This window comes from Hyperolius riggenbachi, chromosome 1 (assembly GCF_040937935.1).
Source record: "Hyperolius riggenbachi isolate aHypRig1 chromosome 1, aHypRig1.pri, whole genome shotgun sequence".
NCBI lineage: Eukaryota > Metazoa > Chordata > Amphibia > Anura > Hyperoliidae > Hyperolius > Hyperolius riggenbachi.
This window is the reverse complement of record NC_090646.1, coordinates 619,644,962-619,663,551: the sequence shown is the minus strand read 5'-3', so window position 1 is coordinate 619,663,551 and position 18,590 is coordinate 619,644,962. Positions and strand designations below refer to the sequence as shown.

At 44.8% G+C, this 18,590-nt stretch overlaps 1 protein-coding gene across 4 annotated transcripts in view; it reads left to right on the top strand.

Annotated features, from left to right (window-relative positions):
• DAB2 (DAB adaptor protein 2) overlaps positions 1 to 18,590 on the top strand; it is a 230,627-nt gene that overhangs the window by 85,893 nt on the left and 126,144 nt on the right. For 3 of the 4 annotated variants that reach the window (XM_068250826.1, XM_068250852.1, XM_068250843.1), the window contains exon 2: positions 11,847 to 12,048. In XM_068250826.1, the coding sequence (XP_068106927.1) occupies positions 11,961 to 12,048 (88 nt within the window). In that variant the 5' untranslated portion in view covers positions 11,847 to 11,960. Of the gene's footprint in view, positions 1 to 6,250; positions 6,319 to 11,846; positions 12,049 to 18,590 lie in introns of those variants that run through there. The other variant, XM_068250836.1, reaches the window with a different exon arrangement.

The following is an 18,590-nucleotide window of genomic DNA, read 5'->3' as shown; positions in this document are numbered from 1 at the left end:
GGAGCACTGGTCCTTTAGTAGTCAGTGCCAAACAGTTGCATGCTGGGGGTTCTTTTTATCTATAATATATTCCTCCTCTTCGATTTATTTCCCTGCCTGGCTGCTTATCTGAAACATGATCCTCTGCTCACTTGTCTTACAAGCAAGGCTGAGGTGACTCAACGATTGGAGGAGAAAAGAAAAAAAGTAAAGGGCAGACATGACATCACGGGTTTAGCCTAAACTGTGGGCAAAAGACATGGCCCACACCAGGAACAGAATTCTCTTCCTTTACTATATAACATTCACTGAAATAAAAACGTGGACAGTACAATACATGTAAGTAGATCAAGTATTTATCTACTTATAAATGTGTTTTTTCCCTGGCATAGCATGGCTAATCCTACTGCTTTAAATATTTTTCACATTTTTTATTATGTCATTATTATTTTTATGTTTTTAAAAACTTTGCGGATGCTTGGTTTTCGTGCTTTGTATAACTCCCTTTTTTCTGAAGTGTAGCCATCAGCCAAGAGAGATTGGTGCCACCTGCGTGGGTGTGGTGATAATCCTCATCTGCCTCCACAGTGTTTGTCTGGTTGGGCAACCTGCGTTTGTGTGTTTCTACTTTGATATTGCAGTATTTATAGGTATTGGACTGGATTGGCTGTTGGTCTTGTTCTTGTCTTTTTTTGAGGTTCATCTGAGCTAATTATCTTTCTACCTGAGAGAGATTACTGCCCCATAAGAGATTTTCTCGAAAACTACCAAGCAAAAAAATGTCCACTTCAGAAATGAGCCTCACAGCCAAAGCAAAGACTTGTTTGGAACAAAATCCAATTATGCAGGCCTACAGAAATGGATATGTCCCAGGATTTACTGCCAGTGGAAAGTTTTAATAGTTCTGATTTAATTAACATAATTCGAAAACATTGTGGTTTTGTCCACTATTCAACTGAAACACTTTCCAGCACATGTTTTCTGCGCTTTTGGATGACTCAGCCATCTGAGTTTATCCATTGCTCGGACCTCTGTGAAGAAGCAAACTCCTGAAGGATTGTGGGAAATATAGCAGTCATGCTCATGGCAGGATCATAGGATTTGTCTCGTGCTGCAAGTTAGAGGATTCTATTTTTTTAGGGTCAGTAATTGACTTTGCATGTCTAGCCATCATAATCCTAATTTTTCCATCAGTATTGTAGCTCATGTCACCACAAATTCTCAATATTACAACTGACAGTTTCTTCTTAGGATTACTGTGTCATGGCAAATCTGGGCTATTTTAAGACACTGTGGGACAACTTCTTTAGAGGGGCGTAAAGCTGATCTCTGCTGATAGAATGGCACTTTTCTCATGATCTGCTGATCGTCACGTTTGGATTTGATCAGCAAAGTGGAACACCTATGTTCATAATTTACAACTTAAAGGGAACCTTAACTGAACGGAGGGTAAAGAGTTTCACTTACCTGGGGCTATTACCAGCCCCCTGCAGCAGTCCTGTGCCCTCGGAGCCGCTCTGGAATCCACCGGTCCCCCGCTGTCACTTAGTTTCGTTTTTGATGACTCACCAGTCGGCCGGCCGCCATGCGTATTATTGGACGCATTCCCTACTGCAATTAGCGCTGTTGCGGACTGCAACACATACAAAAATACGCATACCTACGCGTGTGGAATGTGGCAACACGTATTTTTGTACGTGTTGCGGTCCGCAACAGCGCTAATTACAGTAGGGAATGCGTCCAATAATGCGCATGTCGGCCGGCCGACTGGTGAGTCGTCAAAAACGAAACTAAGTGACAGCGGGGGACCGGAGGATTCCAGAGCGGCTCCGAGGGTACAGGACTGCTGCAAGGGGCTGGTAATAGCCCCAGGTAAGTGAGACTCTTTACCCTCCGTTCAGTTAAGGTTCCCTTTAATATTATCTCTATCCTGATCATTCATTACTGAGCAACTAATTCACATCAGCTCCAAGTGCTACTGAGAAAGCAGAGGTGGGTGAGTAGACAGCTGGAGGTTTCTGGGGAAGACGTGGGCGTTTAAAGAGGAACTGTAACCAAGGATTGAACTTCATCCCAATCAGTAGGTGATTCCCCCTTTCCCACGGAAAATCTTTAACTTCTCAAATAGAGCATCAGGAACATCTGCATGGCTGATATTGTGGTGAAACCCCTCCCACAGTGTGATGTGATGACCATGGTGCTGACAGTTTCCTGTCTGTGGACCGCATTGCATTGTGGGTAACAAGGGCTGTTTCCAACTGCTATGCAAGCAGAGTCTCCCTCTGTGCATATGCATATCTATAAAAAACAACCTTTTAGCCCATCACAATTTTAGTGGGTGTGGTTATAAGTGATGTGAGTGATTAGTGATTATATATAACTGTGGTTATAAGTGATTAGTGGGTGTGGTTATAAGTTTATGCTGACAGTTTTTTCATGTCTGTCAGTAGTAAAGATGATGACGTGCAGTCTGATTGTAGATCAAACAACATGAACAAATTACATGGCCGATATCAATCATTTCTTGATATCTATTTTTTTTTTACTTCTCACTTTGCAATGTATTGATTCATTTTTTTCCCCCTTTTCGCAAAAGTTCCTCTAAGAATTGGTGCCTCTTGTAATTTTGTATTTTATTTTGCAGTAGCTATATGATTACTGTGTGTATCCCCTTTTGTATGGAGCTAAGCCCAATCTCCTATACAAAAAAGTAAAAGGAACACATTTCAGCAGGGCGAACACAAACATTACAGCAAAAGAGTCACTTTATCCAAATTTACAAAAATGAAATAAGTCCATAAAAGTTTGGCTCGAGTCCCACTTTATGTCTGGTGGGTGAGACAGCATGAGTCATAAACGTCTTTGCTTTCTGTGTATTTACCCTAGCAAAAATATTCTTGGAGGTTGATTAGCGTTTCATATTCAATTTGCAGGGGAACCAATGTTCCTGCACATGAGGTACTTTTTTTTTGTATGGCTGGAGGGTACATATTGCTTCAAAGGAGGAAACTTACGTAACACTGACAGCTGTTCTGAAGTTCTGGTCTCCTGGGTTTAGCTTTCTGTAATTTGATTTTTCTGAGGATTGTTTATGCCAGTGCTGTGTGTACTACGCGTTTCATGTCATGCTGTTGTTTAGCGTGAGCTAAGGTTCTAGGACAAGGCTCAGTGGGAGCTCATTGACAGACATCGGAGCTGACCTGCTAAATCAAAGTGCAGTGATGGGCAGTAGAGTTAAGAGAAAGGAAGACATTTTCAATGTGTTCTCCATTTCACAAAAAAATGTCAGCTTTCGTAATACATGCTCTATCTATGCCTCAATTATATCCTCTATTTTATTTTATTTAAAGGATACTTGACCAGAGGCAAAGTTACTTAAAGAAACACTGAAGTGAGTCTAAATTCCCTTTTTTAACTTGTAGTTATGTTCATCACTATAAGCCCTGCTAAACCGCCACTATCTCGTGGTAAAACAAGGGGTTTATACCCCCCAAATCCCCCCTTTAAAATCCACGACCTTCTTGGTTGTGGATTTTGCTGCTCATGGAGGCAGAGCTATGAGCCGCAGCTCTGCCTCTATGCGCGTCAATCTGCCGGCGGATCTCCGCCTCTCCCCGCCCCTCTCTGTGAAGGCAGATTGAGAGGGGCGGGGAGAGGCGGCGATCAGCCGGGATTGACACGCTGAGAGGCAGAGCTACAGCCATTAGCTCTGCCTCAAGCAGGAATCGTTCCCCGGACACTGGAGAGGGGATTTAGGGGGGGTATAAACCCCTCGTTTTGCCGTGGTATGGCGGCGGTTTAGCAGGGGTTATAGTGATGAACATAACTACAAGTTAAAAAAAGGGAATTTAGACCCACTTCAGAATATGTTAACGCTGGATCCACTTACCTTTTGTGTGCTGTTCATTCTTCTCCTTGTTCCCCTGACCCCCGTAATAACTCTTTTTTTGCCTCGGAGACAGTCAGGGAAGGGGCGGAGAGAGGTGGAAAAGGGGTGTTCCTAATGCCAAAAGGGCGTTCCGCAGGAGTGACTTTCCTGGAAAGGACTACCTATTAGGTTGTCGACAAGCTGCTTATTGGTGAATATGGAAGGGTGCATAGAGCAGCACAGAGAGGACAAAGAGGCATGTCAATGTGCAAGGAACATGGCTCAGTGTCCCATTTGCCTCAGATTATAAGAAAAAAGCAAAAATATTGTGAAAAGTAAACCTTTTTAGGGGGTCTTTAAATCTCGTTTTCACCAATAGTTTACTTATCATAGTTACATAGTTATTTTGGTTAAAAAAATACATACCTTATCCTTATTCTTGACCCCCTACCTAACACTAAGAGGTGCCTCCTTCCCAACCCAAATCACCCCTAGATACACAGGAACTCTCTACAAACTCCCAGCAGTGATGCTATGCGGGTGCTTATCTCAGTGGTTTCTGAAGGAGGACCACCATTTCATCCCAGTGGCTTGCCCTACCCCCCCCCCCCCCCCCAATTGTTTCCTCTGAGAGGTCCCACCAATACCCCACTCCCTCCCTATGTTACTGCTGCTGATGGAAAGAGCGATTGCTGCCTTTTACATTCTGGTCAGTGAAGCGTGGCATTGTAGGATGTTACATAGTTTTGGACTGGATTGGAAAAGAGTGATCTGCTTGTTTGGACATCCTAAAGGTAGCTACGAACGGTCCAATTTCTAGCGAAAAATCATTTGAGCGATCAGAAATTCTGATCTGATTGATTGTAAATAATCTCCATTGATGGGCACTGTCAATTACGAACGATTATAAAAATAGTCGTCCGATTGGATTTTTGTCAAACCAACATTTGGATTTTCTTGTTGGTTGCGATTGATGGGAAGCAGAGATTGGTTCGTTGATGGTGTAGTGAACGATTTTTCTTCCGATCAGAATGTCTGATCGCTCGAACAATTTTTCACTAGAAATTGGACCGTTAGTGGCCACCTTGAGAGGTTGGCTGACACTCATTGTTAGAGTACAATGATCATACTCGTACATTACAGATGCTTGGAAGGATATTATTTCTTGTAGCAACTGTTTGTCAAAGGACCACTATCGTGAAAAATATAGGCAGTTCAAATCTGACAGAACCGACAGGTTTTGGGCCATTCCATCTCCTCATGTGGGATTCTCAGGGTTTTCTTTATTTTTAACAGCATTTCCTGAACAGCAGTTTAACTGCCAAAATAGTAAGATACCAGCCAGTCTCCCTACTCACTTGCTCACTATTTTGTCAGTTAGACAACTACTGTTCAGGAAATGCTATTGAAAACAAAGAAGCCCTGAGAATCCGCCCAAAACCTGTCAGTTCTGTCCAATTTTAACTGCCTACTTTTTTCGCGCTAGCGATTCTTTAAAGAGAAACTCCGACCAAAAATTGAACTTTATCCCAATCAGTAGCTGATACCCCCTTTTACATGAGAAATCTATTCCTTTTCACAAACAGACCATCAGGGGGCGCTGTATGACTGATATTGTGGTGAAACCCCTCCCACAAGAAAAGTTCGAACTTTTGTTGGCAGTTTCCTGTCTGTGAACCTTGTTGCATTGTGGAAAATAGATGTTTACAGCTGTTTCCAACTGCCAAAAACCATGCAGCAGCTACATCACCTGCCAACAGTAAAATGTTCACTGGAGTTCCTCTTTAAAGAGAAACTCCAACCAAGAATTGAACTTGATCCCAATCAGTAGCTGATACCCCCTTTTACATGAGAAATATAATGATTTTCACAAACAGACCATCAGGGGGCGCTGTATGACTGATTTTGTGCTGAAACCCCTCCCACAAGAAGCTCTGAGTACCGCACTCTGGGCAAACTGCTACAATGTAACAAGGTTCACAGACAGGAATTAGCTGTTTACAGCTGTCTCTAACAGCCAAAACAGCTAACAGCAGCTACATAACCTGCCCACAGTAACAATGTCACCATGTAATAAATGTCAGAATGTAAATCGGGGAGAGGAAAGATTTTACAATGAGCAAACACTGACTAAATCATTTATACATAATTACGGTAAAAATGAAGCACTTTTTTTTATTACATTATTTTCACTGGAGTTCCTCTTTAAGGGCCCTCTGCTTATAAAACCAGTGTTCATTCACAATAATTTCTTGCCAAAAACCTGATCCACCAGGATGAACATTTTCTGGCTGAGAATTGGGTAGAATCATCTTGTCTCCATGGCAACCCTTGCCACTGCATCAGCACACGACAAGCCAAAGTGTGTTGGCTGAAATAGGGCCTGTATTTCAATGGGGGAATAGGCTGGGTTGAAAATGAAGAGCAAGGCTGCAGAGGGAGGAGTGACTGGGATGGAGGCTCGAGATTCTGTAAGTAACCAGCAGCGCCAAGATAAGAGATTTCATTTTTCTTTCTTTTTTATGCTGCACGTATCAGGCAAATAGAATGCTGCACTACCCAGGATTGAACTTCATCCCAATTAGTAGCTGATACCGCCTTTTCCACAAGAAAGCTTTACCTTTTCTCAAATAGATCATCAGGGGTGTCAGTGTGGCTGAAATTGTGGTAAAATCACTCCCGCAGTAGGATGTCACAACCACGGTCCTGACGGTGTGCTGCCTGTGAACCCAGTTGCATAATGGGAAATAGCATTTTCCAAATGCCAAGCAAGCAGTATCTCCCCTCTGCATAGAATTATAAGAAAATGAACATTCCTTATAGATCACCTGGCAGAACTAAAAATGTCACCACCTGTGATAAAATTCAGAATGTAAGGAAAGATTTTACAATGGGCCAACACTGACTAAATAATTTGTAAAGGACTATCGTACAAAATAAGCAATTTTATCCATTCTAGTATTTTCTCTACAGTTCCTCTTTAAGTTACTTTTTAACAGCCGATTTAGTCTGTTATTTGACCCTTTGATGCACACTCAGGAGAGCCATTGAGTCTGGACATCACAGTAAGCTAAATAAAGAGGGAAATAAACTTTTTGAAAGTAAGTCCGCACAGGGATAATTATTGTGTATTTAGTGATGACGAAAGTACATAGTCATGTCATTAAAGACAAAAGAAATACCGAGAGCCCAATATAGTGTAGTATGCAAAACAAGGGATCAATCCCTCCACCCGGGGTGGATATTTATAATGCAAGAGTGGACAGAGGGGCCAGCAGGATAAAAGGTTCTAAAAGGCTTAAAATCCCTCAGGAGATGGTGGTGGACTCGCCTCCCTGAAGCAGACAAGATACCGTCAGTTTTATGACAACAGGTTTATTAATATACTCCAAAACAAACAGTGCAATGCGTTTCACGGGTATGTTCTCGCTTCCGCAGGCAATAAACAGATAGGAGTACACAGTATAGTCTCAAGGTCACGAATAGCACCTCTGACGTCATAAAACTGACGGTATCTTGTCTGCTTCGAGAAGGCGAGTCCACCAGCACCTCCTGAGGGATTTTAAGCCTTTTAGAACCTTTTATCCTGCTGGCGCCTCTGTCCACTCTTACATAGTCATGTCATTGTCCTTAGAGAAGCTCACAATCTAATCCCTGCTAATCCCTGTAATAATGTAAGGATGCACATATATTGCTTGATTTTGCTTGCCAATCGCACTTTCCCATCCAACAATTTTACCGTATTGGAGGAGAATTAGTGCCGCAACATGATTGCCCATGGTCAAGCTTTTGATTGATTTACTGCCAAAATCGGCCAAAAGGATCGATCAGGTCTACATGTGGGACATCACTGCATGTGCCATTGTCATGTCAGGTGGTCGCGGTGACATTTAAAAATTGCTGTGCAGTGTATAGGCAGGCAACAGATTTGATCAGAGAGGGATTTATGTATCTATGGCCACCTTGGGGGAGGGGAAGGGGGGCTTGACTTAGCAGTATGATTTTGGATTATAGGAGGAAACTGTGAAGTAAACCCATGCAAGCACGGGAGAGCTTACAAACTCCACATAAACTGTGCCTTGGCCCAGATAATTTGCGACTGAATACTTACATAAGCCCATTTTATGACTGGTTCTCTATAATGTTTTGATTATACCACCTGTACCGCCAATAATCTTGCTTCACAAAAGCGCAGCCAGTAAACAGGCCACATTGTTGACGCAGAAGAAGCACATTCTATAGAGCGGCACTTGTAACATGTAATCTTTTGATTAAACGCCAGTAATGGCTGTTTATTTCTATTTAATATTCTATTTATATAATACACCCTCTGCTCCTCGATTAGCCGAACGAGAGCAGCACCGCACTCTGAAGGACTGCTGGGCTTTTTCTTAATCCGCCTCACACACTAGGCTTGCCTCATTGAGCCGTGCGGCACAAAGCCAGTTGGGTGAAAATGTCAAACGAGATTAAATTGCGGCCAGTTTTACTTCAGTGACTCTTACATAAACTCCAAATGTGAGGCTGCTCAATCAATTGCAGAGAAGCGGACTTGGTCCACAGCAGCTCTGCCGGATAGGCAGGAATGGATGGAGTATAAGCCTTAGAGGCTACACTAATCAACCACAACAGTAAAACCGCTGAGAGGTGACATGAATAACATTGATTATCTCGTAAAAATGGCATATGTCAAGCAGTGGGATGCTGGGCTGTGGAGTCGGTACCAAAATCATTCAACTCCGACTCCTCAGTTTATAAAACCACCTACCCTGACTCCAAAATTGTAGTGGCTCCTCGACTACCAGGGCTGTGGAGTTGGTACAAAAATACTCCTCAGTTTATGAAACCTCCGACTTCAGGTACTTGAAATTTCTCTGACGACTCCAACTCCACAGCCCTAGTGATGTGTACCAGGCAGAAACCGGACAGTCAGTTCTTGAAGGTGAGGTTTTGGGAAAAATGGGCAAGTATAAGGGTTTGACCCAGTCTGACAACGGTCAAATCCTGAAGGCTTAATGACAAGGTCAGAGTATTTCCAAAATGGTACCACACAAGGTAGGAGTGGAAACTTAGCTGCGATGCATCCCAATAATGTAGGCAAATAGTCAATATATCCAATATAATAAAAGTTGCGTTGTTAAATCAAAAAATAATTAAAATCACAAGAGTTAAAATGGCATGAGATGGCCATCCCAACACAGATCCTCCACCATGCACACACATAATTGGCGGCCAAGGACATGAAAGCTGTAAAAGCTATATGAGGGCTAAAGTAGACTGCAGAAAGTCTTGCTTCATGCACAAGGTAAAGCTGCCAGAGCACCGTACATCTCGGACAGTAGCAGTGCCAAGGATGCAAAGCAAAGCACTAAGCCATCAAAGGGTTTCCTATAGATGAAAGCAGATCCACATCACAGTCAAAGCCTAGCACCCCATGTGGATAACACCATAATGCTAGACTCATGACCACCTGGCCAACAGACGCAGGCTCACCACTTCGGTATTATCCATGCCAGGAAGTCCATGCAGGGCCGGGGAGCTGTCAGCCAAGCTCAATGGTAGCAACCCATCTGGCAGGTACACAGTAAGTGATTTCTGCAAAGGAAGATAAGAGCCGCAGTTTGACCAAGGGATGTGCACCATAGGAGCCAGCAGAAGGTAGTCCGAGTGTCCCACTGTGTTACCGTGTGTCTCAAGGTTGTCAGTAGCACAAAATGCAGGCCGATGGTGGGAACACCAGAGTGTTGAGTAGGTGTGATGATGACCACTGTGGATGGGGTGTTCCTATTATGCACTGGTTAGTACCTAACAGTGGTCCAAGAATCGACAACTGGTGAGGTGCACCAATGATAAGGTCATGGTGCAGAAATGTAGATTTAAAACATCCTTTGAGACTGAGCTTTGAGAGCCAGGTGTTACCAGGTGAAAGTCACTCCTAGGGATCATGATTAGTGTAACCCTGGCGACGAGCGGAGTGACGTCATGGACGTCAGCCGACGTCCTGACGTCAGCCGCCTCCGATCCAGCCCTTAGCGCTGGCCGGAACTGTTTGTTCCGGCTACGTTGGGCTCGGGCGGCTGGGGGGACCCTCTTTCACCGCTGCATGCGGCGGCGATCAGGTAGCACACGCGGCTGGCAAAGTGCCGGCTGCGTATGCTCCTTTTTATTTCATCAAATTCGGCCCAGCAGGGCCTGAGCTACACCCTCCGGCGGTAATGGACGAGCTGAGCTCGTCCAGACCGCTAAGGAGGTTAAGCAAGCTTTTTGAATCATGCTGTTCTCGCTAAATACACACAGGGTGAATTTCTCTGTTTTCCTAGTCTCTTGTGGAAGACTTTAGGACAGCACATCAGCTGCCAGACAGATGTGTTGCCAATACAATGTTATGGCAAAGTGTCCACTACAGCACACAACGCATTGCTGCATGCATTTTTGGCTTGCAGTGGATCCTTTGGCATTACACTGAGAAAGGTGTGGAATTTGGCATCGGATCCGCTGGCAAAGCATGATAACATAAACATACATATAGGTGTACATATAAACTGCAGAGTATATTGTTTTTAGTCATTAATGCTTTTTGCCATGGGATTTCTTTTGTGGCAATATCTCATCATCTTCGCTCTCTTTCTTCTATTCTCACAATAACATTCCCTTCTTTTTATTGCCTCAGGCCTCATTCACATTATCACCCGCAGATGGCCGTGCGATCGGAACACAATGCCATCGCACACCCAGGGCCGGCCCTAGACTATTTGCCGCCTGAGGCAAAAAAAAAAAAATTTCCGCCGTTCCAAGCGTGCGCTCCACTGACGTCACTTCCTGCAACGCTGCAGGAAGTGACGTCAGTGGAGCGCACGCTTGGAACGAGGAAGAGGTGAGTCCTACCCGCCCGTGCCTCTTACACATAGCGGCTGCTTGTATTTAAGGCTGGAGGGGAGCGGAGAACGGGGGACTCAGGCGAGGGAGGGGGGGTCCGACCCCCCTCCCCGCCGCTAGGCCCAATACCCCCGTCCTGCCAGCTACCCCTCCAGCTCGGTGGCCGGCTCCCCGCACCCACGGACGGGCGGGTGCCGCCCCAGGAATTTTGCCGCCTGAGGCAAAAGTTTCACCCCGCCTCATGAACGGGCCGGCCCTGCGCACACCATCTGTGTTTGTATGCTTTGTGTGGCTGATCCCATTCACAGTGGTGAATGGGACAGCCGCGCATTTTGCTAAAAAATGTGTGCAGCATGCGTTCGCGCACCACCCTGGTACGGAACGCATGCAGTGGGAACATCAGACAGTGTAGTCTATGCACTTATGATGTTCATGCGTGTCGGCTTCCGACACATGTTGCAGAAATACGGACGGCAACACTTATAATGTGAACGAGGTCTAACACTAACCTGCAATCCGATCCTATCGTTTCCCTCTTGACTCCTACACTAATCTTCCTCCCTACTCTACTAATGCTAACCTCCCCTCTCTCCTCTTCTATCACCGACCGCCCCCCTTGCTGTTACCATGGTATGTTTTTCGCTACAATGTAACCTCACCCAATACCAGTCAAAGTGCCGTCCCCGTCACTCACTCCGCCGCTCCTATGATAATGCAGCTCAGCCCGCACCAAATTTGAGATTGGCTGCATGAAAAGAGATTACACTGTCATGGCTGCTGTTCAGAATTGAATCATAAAAATATGAGACTGTTACTAATGTTCTATTTACCATTAGTACTACAAACACAATAATGTAGATCATAACTTTACTTTCAGCTCGTGTTGTTTTTAAACAATTTTTATTGAAATAACAAAGCTTTATTGTTTTGTGTTTGAATGTGTCGTGACTTGGATGATTCACTAACTAGTCGGTTTATTGTGCTGAAGTTTAGTTCAGGGTCATTTGTACAAAAAGAAGCATGTTTTCATTTTGATCAAGGATGTTAAGAGGAATTTTTGAAAGTTTTGTTTTTGTACCGTGTATTTTACTCTAGGATGATAATGGTTATTTTCCTCCTTCAGATCCCAACATGGTGGCCATCTACTGAGCTTTGAACTGTGGGAGTTCCAGCTCTGATTTCCCGCTGCTTTTAATGATACTGACGGTGTGATACAGGGTGAGGCCGGCCTCCAAAGATGTCTACGGATGTAGAGTCCCCCACCAGCACTCCAACCGAGGTGGCGCCTGCCGCCAAACCTGCCACAAAGAAAGAGAAGAAGAAAGGTACTTTTACAATCCTATTCAATTGTATACTTCTTACAAAAAAAACGAAACTATATTTATACTTGGACCAGCCAATTTTCCCCTTACCCCGTCCTTCTCTTAAAGGACCACTATCGCAAAAAATGTAAAAGTGTACAATTCATGTGTACACTCACTTATAAGTACATTTCTCTCAGATTAAAATGCACTATAAGTTACTTTTCTACTATGTTGCTGTCACTTACAGTAGGTAGTAAAATTCTGAAAGAAATTTGGTCTAGTCCATCTCCCCATGGGTGAATCTCAGGGTTTTCTTTATTTTCAAAAGCACTTACTGAAAGGCAATAGCTCAGTCCAACTAAGGGAGGGACAGTTAGTCCCCTCTGAGGGACAGTTAAAGGGAATGTTTGAGGAAGCAATAAAAAAAAATCTACTTACCCAGGGCTTCCTCCAGCCCCAGTCAGCCGTCCTGTGCCCTCGCCGCAGCTCTGCTTCCCGCTAGTGGCCCGGGTGCACTTCGGCGCAAGATGCCGACCTCACCAGGTCGGCATCCACTGCGCCTGCGCAGTACAATCCAGAAGACGTCAGCGCCACCGGGAGCAGCTCTCGCGCAGGTGCAGTGGATGCCAACCTGCCGAGATAGACATCTTGCACCGGAGGGGACCACGGTCCACTGTCGGGAAGCGGAGCTGCGGAGACGGCACAGGACAGATGACAGGGGCTGGAGGAAGCCCTGGGTAAGTAGATTTTTTGGGGGGGGCTTCCTCAGACATTCCTTTTAAGTGACAAGACAATATACTCTGTACAGCGCTGCAGAAGATATTGGCGCTATATAAAAACTAAATAATAATAACTAGTTATTTCAGGCTATTTTTTCTTTCATACAAGTCTTTTTCTTTTCAATTAGTTTATAAAGGCTTCCTCTCTTTTTATCCTCATGGTGGGGGATGAGCGCTCAGTTGTCACAATGACATTTGTATAAGCTCTTCAAAATGTTGTCTTTTCTTAGAAAACAGAGAAAGATAAACAGTAGCAGTGACTGATCAGCGGATGGCGCTAGCATGCATGCAGCTAAGGCGGCGCTGCTTCTTGCTATGTGTTTATTAGATTCTACTATTGAGTTCTATTTTGGGATGAATGTTGAACGCCTTATCACTTGATTATAAGGAACCTGTTTGTTTTCAAGGGGTCTGTGCATGCCCATGCTATATTGTTGCATTGAGACTGAAATTGTATATTTGTGTTAGGTATTTAAAGGGAAAGTTTAACCAAGGATTGAACTTCATTCCAGTCAGTAGCTGACACCCTCTTTGCCACAAGGAATCTTTACATTTTCTCTAATAGATCATCAGAGGGGTCTGTATGGCTGATATTGTGGTGAAACCCCTCCCACTGTGTGATGTCATGACCAAGGTCCTGAACCTCGTTGCATTGTGGGAAATAACGGCTTTTTCCAACTGCCATGCAAGCAGAATCTCCCTCTTTGCATAGAACTCTCAGTAACAAACTTTCCGTACAGATCACCTGGCAGAACTAAAGATGCCACCACCAGTGATAAATTTCAGAACTTAACCACTTAATGTAATGATCTGTGCCTGTGTCATCCTGCTGGTAGCAGCACTGAGGAACTTGAGGTGGACTTCCGCTGTCTACCAGCAGATGGCTCTCATATTGCTGGGATTGGTGCAATTCCTTGGCTCACCAACAGATGGAACTGTGAAAGATTCTGGCCAGTCACCTGAGCAATGTGCTGCATAAAAGGATGGACTTGCTAGCAGCACATTGCTAGGTCATTCCGTTCATGTTCTTGCTGCAGTTGTGACTCTGGCCTTTGATCCTGTGTTTCCTAGTTCCTGCCTTGCCTTGTATTACTCTGAATTCCTGGTATCGATCCTTGCTAACCTGACCACTCTCTGTCTGACGTTATTACCTGATGCTGATCTCTTGGTTTGACTCCTGCTTGTATGACTTCCCTTTATGTATGATGATTTGGATTATGCACTGTTGTAAATATTCTGTGTGTTGCTGTATATACTGGTATAGATAGATAGATAAATAGATAGTCAGGATTCTGGTATTTGTGGTGCACCACGTGTTGTTTGATTGTACGATTGTATGTGTATGGTGATCTGTATTTGTACACTTTGCATTATTGTAAATAAAACCCATTCATTATTCCACTCTGTTGTGCAGACGTCAGTATTTCAATTGTGATCTTCTAGTTTTCTTTAAACCAAAACGATTGCCATGCAGAGATCGTGGATCTGCCAGTCTGGTTCCAGTTACGACCACGATCTGCATGGCCAATCGTTACACTTAAGGACTGCAGTCTTAAAACCCCTTAAACGAATTATCAGGGAAAAATTAATAAAAAAAGTGCTACCTCCAGGTCAGCTTGTACTGCTCCCGCGCGAGCGGCGCTGTCAATCACTGCCACATGGGCCGGAGCGGACTGCGCAGGCGCAGTAGTTCTGCGCCTGGGCAGTCCGCTCCGGCCCACTTGGCAGTGATTGACAGCGCCGCTCGCGCAGGTGCAGTACAGGCCGACCTAGAGGTCGCCCTGACGTCATCGCCGGGGACCGGGACAGAGCTGTAGGGACAGCTGCGGCAAGGGACATGCTGGGAGCTTGGGGCTGGAGGAAGCCCCAGGTAAGTAGAACTTATTTTATTATTTTCCCTGATGACTCCTTTAAGGACCAGACACTTTTTTTCCATTCAGACCACTGCAGCTTTAACAGTTTATTGCTCGGTCATACAACCTACTATCTAAATGAATTTTACCACCTTTTCTTGTCACTAATACAGCTTTCTTTTGGTGCTATTTGATTGCTGCTGTGATTTTTAGTTTTTATTATATTCATCAAAAAAGACATGAATTTTGTCAAAAAAATTATTTTTTTAACTTTCTGTGCTGACATTTTTCAAATAAAGTAACATTTCTACATACATTTTTGTCCAAATTTATTGTGCTACGTCTTTGATAACTACCGTATGGTGCAAAAAGTGAATTTTCCCATTTTGAAGCATCTCTGAGTTTTCTGAGCACCTGTCATGTTTCATGAGGTGCTAGAATTCCAGGATAGTATAAATATCCCCCAAATGACCCCATTTTGGAAAGAAGACATTCCAAAGTATTCACTTAGAGGCATGGTGAGTTCATAGAAGATTTTATTTTTTGTCACAAGTTAGCGGAAAATGACACTTTGTGACAAAAAAAAAAAAAAAATAAAGTTTCCATTTCTGCTAACTTGTGACAAAAAAAATTAAATCTGCCACGGACTCACCATGCTCCTCTCTGAATACTTTGGGGTGTCTACTTTCCAAAATGGGGTCATTTGTGGGGTGTGTTTACTGTCCTGGCATTTTGGGGGGTGCTAAATTGTAAGCATCCCTGTAAAGCCTAAAGGTGCTCATAGGACTTTGGGCCCCTTAGCGCACCTAGGCTGCAAAAAAGTGTCACGTGTGGTATCGCCGTACTCAGGAGAAATAGTATAATGTGTTTTGGGGTGTATTTTTACACATACCCATGCTGGGTGGGAGAAATATCTCTGTAAATGAGATTTGTTTTTTTGACTTTTTTTTACACACAATTGTCCATTTACAGAGCTATTTCTTCCACCCAGCATGGGTATGTGTAAAAATACACCCCAAAACACATTATACTACTTCTCCTGAGTACGGCAATACCACATGTGTGACACTTTTTTTGCAGCCTAGGTGCGCTAAGGGGCCCAACGTCCTATGAGTAATTTTAGGATTTCACAGGTCATTTTGAGGTATTTGATTTCTAGACTACTCCTCATGGTTTAGGGCCCCTAAAATGCCAGGGCAGTTGGGTACCGCCAAGGTATTCCGTTAGGAGTATGGTGAGTTCATAGAAGATTTTATTTTTTTGTCACAAGTTAGCGGAAATTGATTTTTATTGTTTTTTGTTTTCACAAAGTGTCATTTTTCACTAACTTGTGACAAAAAATAAAATCTTCTATGAACTCATCATACACCTAACTGAATACCTTGTGGTGTCTTCTTTCTAAAATGGGGTCACTTGTGGGGTTCCTATACTGCCCTGGCATTTTAGGGGCCCAAAACCGTGAGGAGTAGTCTAGAAACCAAATGCCTCAAAATGACTGTTTAGGGGTATAAGCATCTGCAAATTTTGATGACAGGTGGTCTATGAGGGGACGAATTTTGTGGAACTGGACATAAGCAGGGTGGCCTCTTAGATGACAGGTTGTATTGGCACTGAAGTGCAGGAAGCGTAGGATGTTCTCAAATCGTGACCTGGACATGGCAGCAGAGAACATGGGCATGTGATGTATTGGGTGCGTAGACCAATAAGACCACAATACATTATTTTTGACAAGACCCATGTTAAGGAGAATTCCCCAAAAAATGTTACGTTCGGAAACTTGGAGTGGTTTCCACTGAAAAGGCTGGGCATGGTAGCTTCTTGGATTGGCGGTTGCGTATTGTGTGGCATAATGGTTGGTCTCAGCCACAATTAAGTCTTAGAGACCAGCAGTGATCAGGAAAAAAAAAATCACTGCGGTGGGGCAGGTGAGGGTTTGGACGGGTGATCAGAAGCCCGCAGGGGGCAGATTAGGGTCTGATCTGATGGATAGGAGTGCTAGGGGGTGACAGGAGGTGATTGATGGGTGTCTCAGGGGGTGATTAGAGGGGGGAATAGATGCAATCAATGCACTGGGGAGGTTATCGGAAGGGGGTCTGAGGGGGATCTGAGGGTTTGGCTGAGTGATCAGGAGCCCACACGGGGCAAATTAGGGCCTGATCTGATGGGTAGGTGTGCTAGGGGGTGACAGGTGGAGTCAGGAGGTGATTGATGGGTGTTTTAGGGTGTGATTAGTAGGGGGAATAGATGCAAGCAATGCACTGGGGAGGTGATCGGGGGGGCTGAGGGTGATCTGAGGGTGTGGGCGGGTAATTGGGTGCCCGCAAGGGGCAGATTAGGGTCTGATCTGATGGGTAGCAGTGACAGGGGGTGATTGATGGGTGATCAGTTGGTGATTAAAGGGGAGAACAGATGTTAATAATGCACTGGGGAGGTGATCAGGAGGGGGGGACTGAGGGCGATCTGAGGGTGTGGGCGGGTATTTTGGTGCCCGCAAGGGGCAGGTTAGGGTCTGATCTGATGGGTAGAAGTGACAGGGGGTGACGGGGTGATTAATAGGTGATCAGGGTGTGATTAGAGGGGAGAATAGATGCAAGCAATGCACTGGCGAGGTGATCAGGGGGGGAACTGAGGGTGTGGGCGGGTGATTGGGTGCTCGCAAGGGGCAGATGAGGGTCTGATCTGATGGGTATGATGGGTAGCATTGACAGGTGGTGACAGGGAGTGATTGATGGGTGATCAGTGGGTGATTAGAGGGGAGAACAGATGTAAATAGTGCACTGGGGAGGTGATCGGGGGGGGGGGGGGATCTAATGGCGATCTGAGGGTGTGGGCGGGTGTTTGGGTGATTAGGGTCTGATCTGATGGGTAGCAGTAACTGATGGGTGATTGATGGGTGACCAGTGCGTGATTAGAGGGGAGAACAGATGTATACAGTACACGGGGGGGGGGGGGTCTGGGGAGGATCTGAGGGGGTGGGAGTGATCAGGAGTCCCCAGGGGGCAATTTAGGACCTGATCTAAAATATAGCGTTGACAGTGACAGGAGGTGATTGATGGGTTATTAGGGGGGTGATTGGGTGCAAACAGTGGTCTGAGGGGGTGATCAGGGGGGGGGGGGGTCTAAAGGGGTGCTGTGGGCGATCAAGGGGCAGGGGGGGCAGGATCAGTGTGCTTGGGTGCATACATACACAGCTGCCTCCTACCCTGGTGGTCCCTCGATCACTGGGACCACCAGGAGAGGAGGCAGCCAGTATAATACACTTTGTATACATTACAAAGTGTATTGTACACTTTGTAGCGGCAGATCGAGGGTTAACAACCCGCCGGCGCTGCTAATTGGCCGGTGGGTTGACGTCGTGGGTGGTTCCTGCCTGAAAATTTGACTTTAGCCAAAAGTGAAATTTTTCTAGCAGTGATTACAGGAACCAGGAGCTACAAGGAGAGGCGTAGACAACACACAGAGGTATGTGGATCCAGCATGAATATACCTCTGAGCCTACCCTAGGTAGCTTTGCCTTGGTTCCGGTGTTGAAAGAGAAATCGTAACCAAGAATTGAACTTCATCTCAATCAGTAGCTGATACTCCCTTTCTCATGAGAAATCTATCCCTTTTCTCAAACGGATCATTAACTCTGTATGGCTGATATTGTGGTGAAACCCCTCCCACAGTGTCACGTGAGCACCAGGGTTCTGACATCACACTGTCGGAGCCTTGTTGCATTGTGGCAAATAACAGCTGTTTCCAACTGCCAAAAAAGCAAGCAGCATCTCATTCCACTGACATCACCTGCCAGCAGTAAAAATGTCTCCATGTCAGAATGTAAATCAGGGAGAGGAAAGATTTTACAATGGGCAAATACTGACTAAATCATTTATACATAATTATGATACAAATTAAGCACTTTTTTTCATTATGTTATTTTCCTCTTTAA